Below are 16,787 nucleotides of genomic sequence, written 5' to 3'. Positions count from 1 at the left end.
GTGGCGCAATCTGGGATTGCTCCCCTGATACTATCTATGATGGAGCTCTTGATCACCATCAAACACTTTCTGTTGGAAGAGATCCATTTTGCTTTCTCAAGATCAAATTTCATTTGAACACTTGCATGTTCTCTCTGACGAGCCTGCCAAGCGGCAGAGGTCTCTTCCGGGTCCCTCACCAGTTCCTCAGGACAAACGGGAAACGGTGAGGTGATGGCGAAATCGATATCTGACAATGCGAGAGCCACTTCTAGCTTCTGTGCCCACATCCCGTAGTTGGAACCATCCAACGGCGGTATAGCATTAATGAAGGTCATGGCATTAGATCCTGAAATTTAAATCAAGAAGGGTGAGAACTGCTTTTATAAAATAATAATTGCATATCTCAATTTAACGTTGGTCAATATTAAGATATACAATTAACTAGCTGCATTAATTCTAAACCACCGTTGGGCAGAATTAGAGCAAATGCATGAAACTGACTTGAAAAATTGTAATATTGCTATTATCAACGTTGGTCAGAAAATAACAATATTATAACTGAAGAAAAAACTGGAAACTGACTCCTTTAATTATAATATCTCGTTGGGTCTAAAATAATTAAAGGATATAACTTAATTAAATTGGCAGCGGAAAAAATAAATAGTTCTAAATTTCAGAAACATTCTTACTTCTTTCTCTCTATAGAAATTATCACGTTGGTGAAATTAAAATAGAGATTAAATCATGCATTAAGTGGTTAAAAGAGTTTCTGAGAAAATAACAAGGTCTTACTGTGCACCCGCCCAAACCAGCCCAAAATTCGGCCCAAAACGGCCCTGCACGGCCCGGCCCAGCGCGGCCAACGCGCGCGCGCGGCGCCTACCCGCGCACCAGGCCGCAACCTGGGCCTGGGCCGGGAAAGTGGCGTCCCGCCTGGGCCTAAAGAGGCCCGCGCCCCTCGGATCGACCGCGACCGTCCGATCAAGATCGACGGTCGCGCGTCGACTTCGGCGGGTCAAAACCCCCGATCGCCCGCATCTCCCTGGAAAACCCTAGCCACTCTCTTCTCTCCTCCTCAGCCGCTCCACCTTCTCTCCCCCTCAGCCGCGACGGCGACCGAGGCGACGGCGCCGCCGCGGGCCTCCTCGCCGGCGAGCGCGCTCGCCTAGACGTGAGCGCGCCGCCGTCGAGTGGGCTCGGGGTGGCTCGCTGGCCCACGCACAACGGCGCGGTGGAGATCCACGAGCTCGGGATGGCTCGGGATGCGTCTGTCCGGTGACGACGGAGGATCGCCGGGGCTGCTGAGCCTCGGCGTGGCTTGCCCGTGGAGCATGGAGCTCCTGGTGATAAGGTAGGGTTCTTCCTCCTACTTCTTTCTTGCTCGTTTGGGGATTGAGCGAGGGTTAGGGTTAGCACAGGGTTAGGGTTTTGGGCTCGGGTGCGGGTGTTCTTGCACCCCGAAGGGTTTGGGTCTTTCTTTGCGTTCTTGTTTTGCAAGTTCTCTCTCGGGTAATGTTTCTCACCTCCTTCTAATTGCTCTTTCTCTCTTACCCGAAACTAATTACGATTAGTGAGGCTAACTGATATCCTCACCGGGACCTCGACTGAAATGAACCGGATTCCCGTATCGAGGAATCCGACTCCCTGTATCGTCGTGATAGTCCCTGGATCAAGCGCTATCACATACAGAACTCATTTCAGGCATAATATCACAGTCATACTCATTAAGAGGTCAATCACGGGTTTAATTATTACATAAATTCAGAGGATCTGTAGTACGGAATTTATTACAAGCCTCTCGGCTAAATCGAACAAGCAGAAGGCGCATAGCGGTAGCTAGGTCTTCGGCCGTCCTCCATCTTCGGGATCCACCTCCACAGGTGACTTGAGCGTAGCTCGGGCCTCAGTCGTACCATCCGTCGTCGTTGGGGTCGAATTCCGGGTCGGATCCTGCATCGTACCAGGCTATCCCCAAGGAATGGGATAGGTTCACGTCACCATCCGTATGCAAGCTTTATTGGTCTATACTATGGATATAACAAAGTTCAAGGGTAAAGCTGGGGGTTTTCCTATGCATGCAATATACATATATAAGAATACACATCTCCTTTCTGTTCCGACTCGGGCTCTTCCGGCATTCCGGACTCCCGGTCACACACACCTTCCAACACCACCAAGTCGATGCGAGGACTCCCTCTCCTCGCATCTCAACTGCCCCCTGGCAGGACAATATTCTAGAGGGAGGTAGAGATCATGAGTAACACTAACTAATAAGAGCAACAGAGGAGTAGGGATGTCCATAACCGAGGACGCGGCTATACGTATAGTTTTCACCCTGCAGGGGTTGTACACCTGGACCCACTCGAATCGACACTAACCGAAGATCAGCCGACTAGTATACGAAACACCGGTCTACGAAACGGAAATAGGAGCCACGGCACCATCCGGCTTTCCCGGGTCTTGGGCGCATCCTCCCGCGAGAGGTCGCCCCGGGACTGTGAAGCCTCCCATGCGTCTCGGGGAACGTGAGGTCAGCACCTCCTTCCCCTGCACCGATACTCGATCCTCCTACCGGCTTGGTACCGCGCTTGCTAAGTCCGGACCGGGCCCACCCTCATAATGGGTAAGTGGTGTGCACGCTTACAAAGTCCCACAAGTCATGGTTACTCTCACCCGGTCCTTATCTGCCGGAGCGGGCATCTTCGTCACATGCGTATCCACCACGGTGGTCCGCAACTGCACCCTTAACGGGTGCCTCAAACACCTCAAACACATAACCAAAACTGTACCCGCCACAGGTACTCCGTAGGATGTACCAAGATACACACCCTAGGCCCTCGATCCACGATCGAGTTGGGTCGCCCATTCCCGGCTAAGCCCTAATCACCAACTCCTGATGGGAACCCCTTCACACACGCCAAGACTATCCATCCATATCCCACACATACACTTTCAAGGATTTACAAGGCATATCATATAATAAACAATTCAAGATGGGTTGACAAGGAGTATGGATCGTAAAGAGGCCATGCAGGTTTATCTCGATATATATATATATATACACATACAGCAATAGCATATCTACAAGCAAATGTCTAATAGGAGTTCAATTCGTAGATGGGCGTGAACCTGGCGTCTCCTCGAAGTCTTCCTGAGCCTCCGGGTAGTCCTGGTCGTCGGTCAGCTCCTCGCGGACGGGTCCTATTCGTAAATACGAGTAAGAGTAGGGACCAAAGTGCAAAAGTGCACAAAAAGGTTGCAAAAAGATCCAAATCACCACAATACCTATTCTAACAGATGGTTCATGATTTTAGAAGAATTATGAAACTGGTTTCATAATTTTCGGAGGTCCGGATAATTTATTATGAATTTTCTAAGGAAAAACCTATTTCTGAAATTAATAAAAGATTTTCAGAAAAGAAGGCCTGAAAACAGGGACACGTGGCAGCACCAGGGTGTGCCACGTGGCATGCTGACGTCAGCATGACATCAGCAGAGGGGGTCCCGGGTGATGACGTCAGCAGTGGGCCCTGCTGACGTCATCGTTGACCGGTCAACGTTGACCGGTCAACGGTCAACGGTCAAAGCGGGGTCAGCGGTCAACGGTCAAAGCGGGGTCAGCGGTCAAGGGGCCCACTGGTCAGCCTCGGCACGAGGCTGACAGACGGGCCCCACGGTCAGGCCGGGGAAAGGCAAAAAGAAAAGGGCTCGGTGCTTGCATTGGGCTCAAAAAGGGGTTGGGCCGGCTTGGTTGGCCCAAGAAGGCACGGCTCGGCTCGTGACTCAGCTCGGCCTGCGGCTCAGCAGGCCGGCTCGGCAGGTGGGCTGACTGGGCGTGCGGCTGACTCGGCTCGGATCCCTCCGCGGGCCGGCTTCCTCTCCTTCCTGGGCTGGGCCCTCTTTCCCTCCTCCTCTTCTCCTCTGGCTGGGCTGGCTCTTCGCCTTCTCCTCCTCGCGGGCCGGCGGCGTCGCTCCCTTCTCTTCTCTGACAGGACGGGCCCAGGCGTCAGCGTCCGCGGGATCCGGTGTGGCGGCCCGGATCTGGTGCAGCGGTGCAGGTGCGTGTGTGCGTGTGTGTGGCGCCCGAGGGCGCGTGCGGTGCGAGCTCCCGGAGGGTGCTCGGGGGAATGCCCCAGTGACATGGCCGCGACGCGAACGCGACGTCGCGGTCGCGTCGCGGGGTGGGCGTGCACGGCGAGGCTGGACCAAGGCACGGCGAGGGCCAGGCAGGAGGGCGGCAGCACGGCTTGTGCCCGCGGCAAGGGTGCGCACGCACGCACGCGGGTTCTGGTATTCCAGAGCCGCGGCGTGGCCGTGCCGTGCGCGGAGCACCGGCGACCCGGGTCCGCGGCACGACGCGGCGGCGAGGGGCGATGGCGGTAGCGGGAAGGAATTGCGGCGCGACGGGTCCCTGCACAAAGAAGGCGGCACAGCGGCCGGAAAGGGAGTGGGGGGTCCCTAAGGCTTGCTACAGAAGGCTCTTCGGCATTGCCGGCAGCATAGGATGGGGAAAAGGGGCGGCGGCGACGCTCACCGTCGGGGCTGAGGAAGAAATCGGTCGGTGCGGCGGAGGATCGGTGCCGGGACGAGGCGAAGCAGGCCGTGCAGCACTAGGTCGGTGATGTAGTCGATCGGGGCGCCGGCCTGGTGGAGCTCCGGTGCGGCGTCGTCCTCCTCCTTGCGCGGCTCCGGGCGGTGTCGGTGGCGTCGTCCTCGGGCTCCTCTCCTCCTTCTCCTCCTCTCCACTCTCGGATGCGGCGGCGGTGGAAAAGAGCAAGGCTCGGGCGGCTAGGGTTTTGGGGCATCGACCGGCGGGTTCTTAAGGGAGGCGGCCCTAGGGTTTGTGGCACGGGCTCGGGCGCCGAGGGCGGTGATGCCCGGCGTCCGTGCCACGGCCACGCGGCGGCCATCGAGCGGCTGTAGCGCGGGTTAGGGCTCGGCAGCGCGGGTGGCCGAGGCGCGGGGAGGAAAAGGGGCGCGCGCGGGCGGGTGGTTGCGCCGGGTTGTCGCGGAGCGGAGCGGCGTGCGGGCTGGCGGCTGACGCGAGGGTGCGGGGGCCGCGGCGGAGGGGAAAAGGGAAAAAGGTGCGGCGGCAGGGGGAGCGGCGGTTACGGCGCCTTGTCGCGAGGCGGGGCGAGCGGCGACGCGGGCGAGGTGAGCCGGGAGAGGCGCGGGCGAGAGGAAGGGGAAAGCTGACGGGTGGGGTCCGCCCGTCAGCTGCCCCGGGCGAGCGGAAGGGGGCGTCGTGATGGTTCGCGGGGCCGGGCTGGGCTGCGGTGCTGGGCCGGTTCGCGCGTGGGGAAAAAGAAAAGGAGAGGGAGAGATGGTGGACTGGGCCGGGGCTGTGTGGGCTGGCGGTCCACGAGGGGAATAGAGAGGGAAATTTTGGATTTGAATTTGAGCATACTCTTCAAATTCAAATCCCACACAATGGAGTCAAACAATTTCAAAAATCCAAGTCCGACAAAATACCTCTACCAACTCCAATTATGATCATACACAAAATTTTTTGAAATTCGTGATTTTTGTTAAACAAATCCCCCTAAGGGTTAACACGGTATGTTACATCGACATCCTCCCAGCACCCTTCTGCACCTCCCTTCCAGCGCTCCTCTGGCCGGTCCAGTTCTGGCTCAGGGGGTAGCAAGGGCAACGGGGGAGGTGGCGGCGGCGGCGGCTCCGGCAGCTCGAGCTCCTTCGGGAAAGGCGGCCGCGGCAAGCGCGGCAAAGGCTCTAACAAAGGCGGCAGCAGCTCTCAGACCCCTGCAGGCGGCGGCCGGTCCGGCAGCCGTCCCCCTTCGGCACCCAACCAAGGGGTTCCTGCGCAGTGGCCTTCCTTCTACAATCCTTGGACGGGCACCATCAACATGTGGCCCGGCTGAAGACCTCCGGCAGCTCCACCTGCTCCTGCTGGCGCGCCAGGACCCCGGCGCCGCCGCCCAACCAGCAGGCCCTGATCGCCCAGCAACTGGCCCTCAAGGCGCAGCAGCAGGCTCTTCAGCCCGTGCAGCATCAGCTGTATGGCACCCCGGCGCCTCAGCCCTACTACGGCACCGCTCCGGCACCTCATCAGTAGGCGCCCCCTGGGTTTCAGAACCCCTTAACCGGCTTTCCGTCATGCTGGGATCAGCAGTCCCTCGCGTCGACCTTCAGCACTATGTCGCTTCAGTAACCTCAGCAAGCCGATTGGTATTTTGATTCAGGTGCTACATCTCACATGGCCTCAAACTCTTCCACTCTTTCACATGTTTTACCTCCGCGGTACCCTTTTCCTTCATCAATTGTTGCCGGTGATGGTTCGTTGCTTCCTGTCACTGCTACTGGCGCTAGCCCTTCCTGGCCATTTGTCTCTTAATAACGTTCTTGTTTCTCCAAGACTTATTAAGAATCTTATTTCCGTACGCCAATTTACCTCTAATAACAATTGCTCTGTTGAATTTGACCCCGCTGGTTGTTTTGCGAAGGACCCCGCTGGTTGTTTTGCGAAGAATCTAGCAGTCTCAGAAGGTGATCGTTAGGTGCAATAGCTCCGGCCCGTTGTACCCTCTACAACTTCCAACGGCCCACGCCCTTGCAGCCGCTTCTGCTCCTTGGCTATGGCATCTCCGTCTTGGTCATCCTGGTCATGAGGTCTTAGCCAAAGTCGCGTTGATCATTCCCTTCTGTAATAAAGCACCTAGCTCCCAATGCCATGCTTGTCAACTAGGACGCCACACTCGTTTGCCTTTTCAGTCATCAAACTCTCGTGCTACTAGTATTTTTGATCTTTGTGGACATCGCCAATCCCTAGTCCCTAGTGTTTCTGGTTTTAAATACTATTTGCTTGTCCTAGATGGCTGCTCTCACTATTCGTGGACCTTTCCCCTACGAGTGAAATCTGACACCTTCTCCGCTTTGGCCAATTTTTTCTCCTATGTGCATACCCAGTTTGGCACCATGGTGAAGGCTGTCCAATGCATAGGATCATGATGATACATCCAAGGCTGCTATAAATAAATATCATTACATTAGTACGTAGAGACAATACCTCTAATGTGTAATATCATGTTGGTATTCCTCTAATTGAGAACCACCCAGTGCATGTGGGCTCTCTGTTGTACGTTGCGGAGCAAGAAGCAACCAAATCCGATATTTGACACAAATTTCAAATATAGGAAGATGTATCAGAAAAATTCTCTCTGAAATCCTCTACTTTGTACATGCTCTTTGTAACTTTGTCACTAGCCCGCCCCACCTATAATTTAGTGTGGGCCTCTATTTATTTTCATGGCTATTTTATTACTGTTGATAACACCTGAAGGCCGAAGCCCTCGTTGTGACACCACCAAGAACATTTGATATAGCTAGGCCATCTCCATAGATGTTGAGGTCAGGGCCACCATATCTAGGGGGTGGTACCGGATCATGACTTTAGCGGTCTCTTCACCATCTAACTTGACCCTTGTATATTTTTAGCTTAAAATTGTATAAGATTAGAGCCTGACTCTTAGATTATCTAAGTCAAAAAAAAAATACTTTACCACCCCTAACCATACCATGCATGCCTAGAGTGCAACATCGGCAGCATCTTTGCCACCGAAAAAGAAGCGAAGTCACATAGGAAAGAAAATGGCGGGAGTCTGATGTATCATCAGTTTTTGAACTATCCTCTTTCCAATGAATAAAAGACTCCAAAAATAATATGAAATACTACAACAACTAATCTAGAGAAATTAGTAATCTTGCATGCACAAACTTTCGCCATCATCAAATAAAAAAAGATATGCTTAGCAACACCGTTCATGGCATTGCGATTTGAGCATGCACAAGAGGGGCGGAATGGATGACCATGAGTATTGAACCACGACGACTCGATCCAAACATTGCATTACGCCGGATTTGAAAAGTACCAAGAGAGTCGGATTCACATTCCATCTGCTGGTGCAGTGTTGTGAATTGCCTGAATCATCTGGCCGACCTGAACGCAAGGCCTCCAGCCGCGAACCGTCTTGAGCAAGAATGCATCGATCAGCTTGGCCACACCATGCATGCTCCAAGAAGGCAGTTCAAGCTCTTCGACCATCTCAGTAGCCACTGAAAGACTCGTGTCCTTCTCCAGGTCAAATGCGAACTCAATGTTCTTACACTTACCTGTAATTAAAAAAAGAAATTCAATATGCAGAGTCAGTACTCATACAAATGGAAATGTCTCCAACCCAAAGATGAACTTTTGATGTTTAACAATTACCATTGGGGACAGGAATTCTTAGTAACAACTTGACGGGGTCCTTGATGCTCATATCTCCTTCCAGCACAAAAACACCCCTCCGAAGCACCAGGCTGATAGACTCCTTCCCATCACAGGCAATTCCATTGGATAACAGAGAAACGAAAATTGGTGTGGCATCGAGATCTAGATCCAAATTTTGTGGAAATGCTATCGGTTCTTGTGCTGGATTAAAGGTTTTATCATTGATGATGTCATCTTTAAGGATAAAAGGGCTCTTCAAGAGCTCACTCGCGGGTAATCTGTCAGCTGCTGAACCCAGACAACTCTCTATGAAACTTCTTACTTCTTCATCTTTGATCTTGGAGAGAGCAATTGGTTTTATACCCTACAATTGTACAATTATAGCTCCATTCATATAAAATAAAAATGTCTATTTGGTATTTTCTTGAAAAATCTTGAAGAAGGTAGGTACTTTATAGGTGATAGGTCACTTACTTCAGAAATCTTCTTGTATATCTGAACAAAGCCCTGACATTCACTGTAAGGGCACTCACCAGTCACCATTTCAAGCATACACATCCCAAAAGAGTATATATCCACCAACTCGTTGTAGTTTTCACCAAAGAGCTCCGGTGCCATGAATTCTAAGGTACCTGCATTACAGGGTAAACGTATACACATATCAGGTTTGCATGAGAAATATCTGGCAGTGTGGCCTGTAGATAAACTCTACCTTGTATACTCTGTGTCTTCCTCTGCTGCATGACCATTGCCAAACCAAAGTCCCCAATCTTTACTTTTCCATGGTTCCCATTGATGAAAATGTTGTCACACTTCAAGTCCCTGTGTATGATTGGTGGCTTCTGATCGTGCAGATAAGCTAGCCCTGTCAATATCTGTTTCGCCCATCGCCTCATTGCCTTGATGTCAACTTTTTTGTGCTTCCTACGGTACCTAACCACAACATAACATAGATCATAAAGGGGATGGGGAAGCTAACTACTTCTGCACAGCTGTTTCTCTTCTGAATGGAAGGCCAAAAGAACCAACTTTATGTGAAACGACATATTTCATTTAGTATTCTAAATCTGAATATTGAAGTATCATGAACATGCTCAAATATTATATTTGAAAGAAAAAATCTTATTTATATTAAATTTTGTATGTACATTGGTAATTAACTGAGCATTATTCTGCATGTAGCAAAAGAAAAGCATATATATAAATACGTACTGCCTCAAGTTGCCGGAGGTGAAGAGCTCAGTGATGATGTTGACGGTCCTCTTCTTGTTGTCGACCCACGAGGCGTAGAGCTTGAGGATGTGCTTGTGCTGGAGAGACCGCAGCAGCTGGATCTCCGTCTTGAGCCGCTGCAGCTCCTTCGGGGATCCCATGATCCGGCTGGTTATCTCCACTTTCGCCCACGCCACCTCGATGCCGTCCACCGCGTCGAAGCCTTTGTAGCTGCCACCAAATCGATCACGTGATGCAACAACACCAAACAACTATCTTTATTTTTCTGTTTGAACTAATGAAGCGAGTGTTCTTAATGAAGCAAGTATATATTCAAGGCCTGAATTATGTGGCTGCTCGAGTTTACGAATATGCCTCTGAATTGGGGAGATCAGTTACTGTCATCTGCGACTGAATTATTACTGCTAGTAAACAGCTGATGAGAGAAGATCGAGAGATACACTGTCTTGAAGGCACCTGACCCCACGATCTCCTTGTACTGCACAATGCACGCACGAAACCACAGAGGTCAGATTGGAACTAGGAAGAACTGTCTTTCAGACGAATTCGCGACAGCAGGATTTAATCAAGAACAAGAACATAGATCAGTCAGTCCCCCCGTTAATCGACGATGAACCCAACCCGAAGAGGCGAAACGACATTAGCGCGCAGCGAACGCGAGAGGCCGCGGCGGCGGGCGGCGGAACACGCACGTACCCGGAGGTAGCGGCCGGTGGGGTCGACCTCGTCGACGTCGGGGTCGTCCTCCTCCTCGTCGGGCGGCTCCGCCTGCCCGCCGCCCGCCGCCTCCGGATCGGGAGCCATCGCGCCGCCACGCGCTCCTTCTCCTCCTCTCCCGCTTCCGCTTCCTGCAACCCTCCTCGCGAGCTGGGATTCCGAGCGGGCGGTGGATCGACAGGCCCTAGCTGATCGAGCTGCAGCACGAGGAGCCTCAACTCTGAAACGCTTCCCACAAGTCCCAGCCTCCGGGGGCGCAGCGCCGGCGGGTGTTTAGGAGCGGGGCCACGTGAGGCTGCAGGTGGGCCCGGCCGCCTGGTGGCACTTGGTTACGGGACGGCGTCGGATGGCACACCCAATTTTCAGATAAGAGTTTCACAAAATACAGATTCAGATATGGAATACCGTATACGTATCAATCTGATAGGCAAAATGATTCCTTTAACACTCAGATACGGATTTTTACGAGAACCGGATTCAGGTGCGGCGAGCATCGAATAATTTCCCATGTTTTCATTTCATCTGGCTCATGTTAGTTTGGGCAAACATTGCGCCAAGAAGCTGAGTACACAACAATGTTTCCGCAACATATACCGCCTCCGTTCTCAAATATATGTCGTTTAGAACAAGCGAATTAGTTCAAAATGAACTAATTTCCTTATCCTAAACAATATATATTCGAGAACGGGGAAGTATTTTATGAAAAATGTCGTCGGTCTCGTACGGGTGTGAATCGCACCTGACACGAGTACACCACGTGTGTTCTGAATTTGCGTACTGCCATCTTGTAAATTTCGAACCCTTGGAATCTCTGGTCGTTTTTTCCTCGGTGCAATGCAATCCTCCCCAATCTCTCTCTCCTTCGGTTGCTGATCAGAATTCAAAATGTTTTTTTAAGGGAGAATTCAAAATGTAGAAGTGCCTGAAGATGTTCAGAGCAAGATCAATCATGATGGGCTGAATGGGCTGCGGAGAAGTGAACAAGCGCGAAGGCCCAGTGTGAATATATCAGGTCCCGAATGGGCCCAGTCTCTACTGTAATGTAAGCATTCATCTGCTCTGCCAATCCCCAATTTCTCCCTTCTCTGATAAAAAGAAAATTCTCTTCTCTGCTCAAATTCTTCCACTGCTACCTGCTGATTGCTAACAGTACCTCGCACAAGGGGTCAAGAGCAATGCAACCACGCGAGAAAAAAAGAATCAGGGCACACTTGCTTTGCTATGGCTATCATGGCCACACTATGTGGCCGCCATTGAACAGCAGAACATTTCCTTCTGGCCGCAAGACAGCATTGGTAAAGTGAGATCATGGAGATCCACCACCATGAGCAGTGAATACATGACTCCCTGCCTAAACCTTCAGATAATGCATGTCACCTTCATGGAAATCATGGGCACACCAACAACCCATTACCAATGTAAAACATTTGAACCCAGCACTGAGCAGGTAAAAAAGGGAGGCGATCACCACAAAATGTTCTAATACCAAACTCAGTTGAAGCTCAAAATTCCACACGTGAATAGTTTCATTTTCCACTACCAACCCAAGAACACTGCTCACCAATTGCAGCTTATATAAGCATGACCACGCCATGGACAATGCGAGCCCAAGTGATCTGCCAGCATGGCACCAAGAACAGCTTCCACGCATGCGGAAGCACGACGCATCAGGGTGTCATACGTGGTGGTGCTCACCATCGTGTTGCTCTCGCCGTGCTGCGTGGCATCGTCGAGATCGTTGCTGGTCACCTCCTCCTTCGCCCACGCACCGGAAGGCAGCCAAGCCGCCGCCCCGGCGGCGGCGGTGCTACAGCCGCCGGCTGTGGATGCAATCCCGCCGGTGCCGACGCCGGAGTCGTCGGCCCCTGCCGCCGTCTCTCCGTCGCTGGCGGTGCTAGAGCCGCCGGCTGCAGATACAGCCCCGGTGCTGCAACCGCCGGAGCCAGCCCACGTCGCCGCCGCGCCGCCGCCGTTGACGGCCCACCACAGCCAGCACGGGCGGAAGAGCAAGCACGGCGACCACGACAAGGCGCCGTCACCCAAGTCGAAGAAGCACAGTCCGAAGGCGCCGCCCAAGCACCACGGCCACCACGCCCCTCCCCCGGAGCCGGACGTCCCGCCGCCCGCGCCACCCGCGGAGCCGCCGTACGGCGGGGAGCCACCGGCCGCGCCGGCGCCCGACGGCCCGCACGGCCAGAGTCCGCCGTGGCCGTTCCCGTGGCCGCGCCCGCCGGGCACGGGGCAGTGGCCGCCGCTGCCGCCGTTCCCGTCCCACCCGCCCCCGCTCCCCGCGTGGCCGTGGCCGCACAACCCGGGGAGCAACCCGTGGCCGCCGCTGCCTCCGTTCCCGTTCCACCCGCCGCCGTTCCCGGAGTGGCCGCACCCCGGCCCGGGCGGCAAGTGGCCGCCGCTGCCCCCGTTCCCGTTCCACCCGCCGCCGGTCCCGGCGTGGCCGCACCCCGGCCCGGGCGGCCAGTGGCCGCCGCTCCCGGCGTGGCCGTGGCCGCACCCGGGCAACCCGTGGACGCCCGCCCCGCCGTCCTTGCACGGCACCGGCGGCGTCGTCCCAGCGACGGCGGTGCAGCAGGACCCCAAGAACTGATGCGCGTGCGCGCGCTTTTGGCCTCCAAGCTTCGATGATCGCTAGCTGCAACAACTCCAGATAACACAAGAGGAGTTGGTTGATACAGTAATGAATTTGTTTTTCAGTAGGAGGAGAGATCGATCGATCGATCGATCGATCGGTGGGGTAATTTGTGAGAGACGATCGGTGTTGATTTGGTCAGGCGGCTCCAAGACTCAGGAGTCATTCATGATTGTACGAATAAAATCACGCGACAGATTCGACGTTGTTGTGGCGAATTACGCTGGCTCAATCACTTGTGTTTTGCCGCGAATTTCCGTTGAAGAACACGAGAACCTACCAATCTCCTACACGATTAGACCTGCAACTACTCACCAGACGGGTCCGATAACAAACAACTTCCCCGGGCGGCCCAAAAAAAAAATCCTCTCCCCACCCTCTCGCATTCTAGATCTAGACCTTGCCCCTCTCCAGGATGGCGCGGGGTAAGGATGATAAGGAGAAGGCGGCGAACTTGCCCTCGACGGCGAGCGGCGGGGAGGAGGGGCAGGCGGAGACCTTGCCCTCGCTTGCGCTGGGGAAGGAGGGGGAGCCGGTGGCGCGGGAGGAGGAGACGGTGGCCCGGGCGCTGGGCAAGGAGATGGCGCAGTCGCAGGCGCATGAGGACGAGGACGAGGACGACGACGAGGAAGAGGAGCTCGAGAGTGAATTGACCGAGGCGCAGAAACGAGAATTCTTCGGCGGACTAGGTGAGAGTTAAACCGCCCCACTGCCATCCTCCGCTCTCAACCCCATCGAGGCCGTAGGGGAAACTGGAGTACGATTGTAAGAACATACACCCTAGGCCTACTTGGGTTCGGGGATTGGGTATGAACTATCAAGTCGACGAGGGCCTTGAGCATCTGATCCACAGACTAAGCGCTCCGTGGGGACAACTAGGGTTTTTCTTAGTATTTCTGCTTGCCTGAATATGCTTCAATTTTGTTTTCAGGTGTCCAGTTGGGGAATGGTTGAGTGATATTGGTTCTTTTTTAGACTCCCTCTGGCTTTGCGATTTTCGGTTATGATGGGGTTAAACTCCTCGAACCACGTGCCATTGAGGTAGCTTTTGATATTACAGTCTCTTTTCTTTTGTGTTACCCATATGCTTGCTATTATTTATCTAATTTTTCTTCTCTATTCTCCTTGTCCTGCAGGATATATGGGTTCTTTTCACCAAGGATTATGTGGCAAAACAAGTCTGGACCCCTTCCTTTCTTTCTGATTATTATCTTTTATGTTGCTTGTAGTCAATTTAGACTGAGTAGTGAGCTTACAATATTCATGTTTGCTGCATTTATTTTTCTTCACAACAAATGAGGAAATATGAAATCATTTGCTCATTAGTTCCTTACTGATTTATCAGACCACAAATATATTTTTTTCTCTCCATAAAGGTTGTAAAGCATTACTGTGATGCAAGTGTGATGTCCAAAAACTGTATCCCTAAAGGGTCACCGTAGGTGCAAAGAGACATCTCAAAGAGCGATTGGTGATTTATATCTATGGTGTATTGGCATGTGCCCGTTTTGGATTGGTAACTGCTAGCTAGGGATGATTAACAGATTGAGCCCTGACATGGTAATGGTACCACTACCAAAGAACACAGCTATTATCTGTATTCAAAATACATTGCATTGTAAGCGCGTGAAATAATTCTGATTTACTCTGCAATGTTGAGGACTTGAGCAAGCTATATCTCTTTACAAATTGACGCATATGCACCCACTGATTATCCCCCTGTAGTATTGATGGAGATGCATGGCATGATGTTTGACTGATTGTTTTGTTTCCCCTAACATTCTTATCCTTGTTCATTTTGTTATCAGCTGTTTGGCTGATGGAATTCCGAACTTTTGAGGACAAAGCCAGTGCTATTAATATTGATACTGGGGTTAACGAACAGCTTGCTAAGATGATCCAGAAACACATCGAACCTGATCAGAAACTAGCTGTTGGAAGTCTTAAGTATAAAAAAATCATTGAACAACACCTGGTCAGTGTTAGCTCCCTTGTTTCCTTATGTCTGGGAACCATTTTGAGCATCAATTTTTCTGCGGGTTTTTTCAGGGAATATCTTGTTTGTTTGATGATTGTGTGCTGGAGTTGATGTGGGGCCTGAAGAATTGCATGCATCATTTAGTGCCTGGTGAAGAATTGGAGCTGGCTAAGGAGGATCGCCTCCAGATGAGCAAAGGAATGAAAATGGTCCTAGATGGTTATGGCTTTGATGTCAAACCAGAGATGGTGAGCTCACTACAACACCTCCTTTTCCATATCTTGACATGGAGAGCATAAGCTTTACTTCTTTCTGCCATGTACTGTTACATTTTTGGTGCAATTTAGCTCGATTTTCATTGACCAAATTATTTTGATGCAATATTTGTACACAAAATATTGTTGTTCGTGTTTCTTCTCTATTAGTGACGTAGAAATGCTTGTTGTATCCAGGTTAATGAGTGTAGCATTGAGGCGGCATGCGTGGTGTACAATTGTGATTATTGTGTGGACAAACATTCTAAATCCTTACATGGTGCTGCTAAGCACCTTGAGGAGATATCTGGCATTAACCCTCAAGGTTGGAGTTCAATGAAGATTGCAACCGCACTCATGATGGTATGCTGCCCTTATCAACAACTTAAACCTGGCGATCCCAGAGAGGCAAACAATAATATCTTGCACATGTGTTCTGAGCTTGTTGCTCTGCATTTGACAAAAACTGTCATTTGGGTAGCTGACAATATGTGTTGTGTGTGTTTTCTCTTCAGATTTTCTCAAAAGAGGTGTGTGTTCAGTTCAGTTGTGGAAAGATGCACCAAAATTTGAAGACAGAATATGTAAGGTGTCTTGCTCGACAGTCTTCGATCAGATGGTTTGGGCTCGCAGTCCTAGGTATACGAAGCTGAGAGTGTTTGCGAACTGCGTGATAGAGGCTAGAGAAGCATATGAAGCCGAACAAGCAATGAGCAGTCAAGTGACCTTCCCAGAGGAGAGCACACTTAGGCTCCGCACGGAGCTGCTAGGCCCACACAGGGTATTTAATGGTCAAAGTTAGGACAAAACTTTGTTTTGGTTTAGGACTTTTGACTGTGGCGCCTGAGATCAGACTAGCCCTGTTCCGTGTCTATCTATGCCCCTGTCCTGTAATTTGTGAACGTTGTGTTGCCGTGCTCAGTAGGGGAGTACTACTTCCATGTCATTCTTTCAGCAACCATTGTTTGGTATGTCTAAGAAAATATTTGATTGAAAGTGTTGGGACTGCGCCGCCACCCGTCGTGCCGGGTGAGGGCACCGTCCCTTTTCTTCTTGTCCTTAACTCTCAAGTTGTCCGACCATTATATTATTTAAATCAACGGTAACTCTGAAAGATGGTATCTATTTTTTGATTTCTCTTGAACTATCATCATGTTTTACTCAGCGAGGCTGATTTTGTTTGTATGTCCCTTAACAGTGACGTGAAAAAGACAATTATGCCCTTGCTTCTCAATGGCTTGAGGACTGGTGCACGGTGCGCTTGCTTTGTGCTGTAGCGAATGGAGTGACAAATTCAGCTCGACAGGGTGGGATCTTCAAGGTCAGTGATCCGATGTTGGGTTTGGGCAGCAGCTAGCTAGCTTGATGTCTGCAATGGATGACGGAAATAAAAGCCGAGCTGCAGCTTGCTTGATGTCAGCGACGGCTGGCGGGAAGCGAGTCAGTTTTCTGCTCCTGCCGCCCGGCCGGTGTCCGCGCTGCGGTCTGATGGCCACCGCGCGTGAAGTGCGGGCGGTCATGTGCGCGGGACGGCGGGAGCAGGGCGCTAGTAGCGGCGGCACACGCTGGGGACGGCGGCGGCGGGTGGCTGCGGTGAAGACAACACGGCCGGCGATGGCCACGACGGGCTTGCCAGTCCTAGGTGTCTACTTAACTGGCTGTCTGGCTGATGACCAAGTCAATCGGAAGGTCACAGTATTTGACCGGCCAAAAACCCCAGCTGCACGTCATGGTTAAACCTCTGGTCAA

The 16,787-nt window shown here is 51.9% G+C and overlaps 3 protein-coding genes across 4 annotated transcripts; 2 read left to right on the top strand and 1 right to left on the bottom strand.

Moving 5' to 3' along the window:
* Positions 1-7,642: 7,642 nt before the first annotated feature.
* LOC112902800 (probable serine/threonine-protein kinase WNK6) lies at positions 7,643-10,395 on the bottom strand. The gene is made up of 7 exons (XM_025971980.1): positions 10,142-10,395; positions 9,886-9,923; positions 9,425-9,655; positions 8,925-9,145; positions 8,687-8,844; positions 8,210-8,576; positions 7,643-8,112 (listed from the first exon to the last, which is right to left on the bottom strand). Exons 1-7 carry the CDS (start codon positions 10,247-10,249, stop codon positions 7,886-7,888), a joined length of 1,350 nt encoding a protein of 449 aa, XP_025827765.1. The 5' UTR covers positions 10,250-10,395; the 3' UTR covers positions 7,643-7,885.
* Positions 10,396-11,778: 1,383 nt separating this feature from the next.
* Positions 11,779-13,013, top strand: LOC112901951 (vegetative cell wall protein gp1-like). Its single transcript, XM_025970829.1, has one exon. The coding sequence runs from the start codon at positions 11,787-11,789 to the stop codon at positions 12,762-12,764; it is 978 nt and encodes a 325-aa protein (XP_025826614.1). The 5' UTR covers positions 11,779-11,786; the 3' UTR covers positions 12,765-13,013.
* A 344-nt stretch (positions 13,014-13,357) lies between these two features.
* LOC112901952 lies at positions 13,358-16,042 on the top strand. Of its 2 annotated transcripts, XM_025970831.1 has the most exons (7): positions 13,358-13,495; positions 13,738-13,847; positions 13,943-13,984; positions 14,615-14,781; positions 14,856-15,032; positions 15,237-15,401; positions 15,554-16,042. In XM_025970831.1, the coding sequence occupies exons 3-7, from the start codon at positions 13,948-13,950 to the stop codon at positions 15,689-15,691; spliced, it is 684 nt and encodes a 227-aa protein (XP_025826616.1). In that variant the 5' UTR covers positions 13,358-13,495; positions 13,738-13,847; positions 13,943-13,947; the 3' UTR covers positions 15,692-16,042. The 2 variants fall into 2 exon arrangements, with proteins under 2 accessions (XP_025826616.1, XP_025826615.1); XM_025970830.1 differs by having other exon boundaries at positions 15,237-16,042.
* The last annotated feature ends 745 nt before the right edge of the window (positions 16,043-16,787 follow it).

This window comes from Panicum hallii, chromosome 8 (genome assembly GCF_002211085.1).
Source record: "Panicum hallii strain FIL2 chromosome 8, PHallii_v3.1, whole genome shotgun sequence".
Classification (NCBI taxonomy): domain Eukaryota; kingdom Viridiplantae; phylum Streptophyta; class Magnoliopsida; order Poales; family Poaceae; genus Panicum; species Panicum hallii.
The sequence above is the reverse complement of the archived record's forward strand: the minus strand, read 5'-3'. Positions and strand labels throughout refer to the sequence as shown.

What these genes read in the sequence shown, in the direction of transcription:
- LOC112901952 (XM_025970830.1), top strand. Translation starts at nt 13,948, where the DNA reads ATGGGTTCTTTTCACCAAGGATTATGTGGCAAAACAA. An exon ending in AGGATTATGTGGCAAAACAA is followed by an intron (nt 13,985 to 14,614) that starts GTCTGGACCCCT and finishes TTTTGTTATCAG; the next exon opens with CTGTTTGGCTGATGGAATTC. An exon ending in TTGATGTCAAACCAGAGATG is followed by an intron (nt 15,033 to 15,236) that starts GTGAGCTCACTA and finishes TGTTGTATCCAG; the next exon opens with GTTAATGAGTGTAGCATTGA.
- LOC112901951 (XM_025970829.1), top strand. Translation starts at nt 11,787, where the DNA reads ATGGCACCAAGAACAGCTTCCACGCATGCGGAAGCACGACGCATCAGG.
- LOC112902800 (XM_025971980.1), bottom strand. Translation starts at nt 10,249, where the DNA reads ATGGCTCCCGATCCGGAGGCGGCGGGCGGCGGGCAGGCGGAGCCGCCC. An exon ending in CCACCGGCCGCTACCTCCGG is followed by an intron (nt 9,924 to 10,141) that starts GTACGTGCGTGT and finishes TGCATTGTGCAG; the next exon opens with TACAAGGAGATCGTGGGGTC. An exon ending in AAGAATTCCTGTCCCCAATG is followed by an intron (nt 8,113 to 8,209) that starts GTAATTGTTAAA and finishes TTTTAATTACAG; the next exon opens with GTAAGTGTAAGAACATTGAG.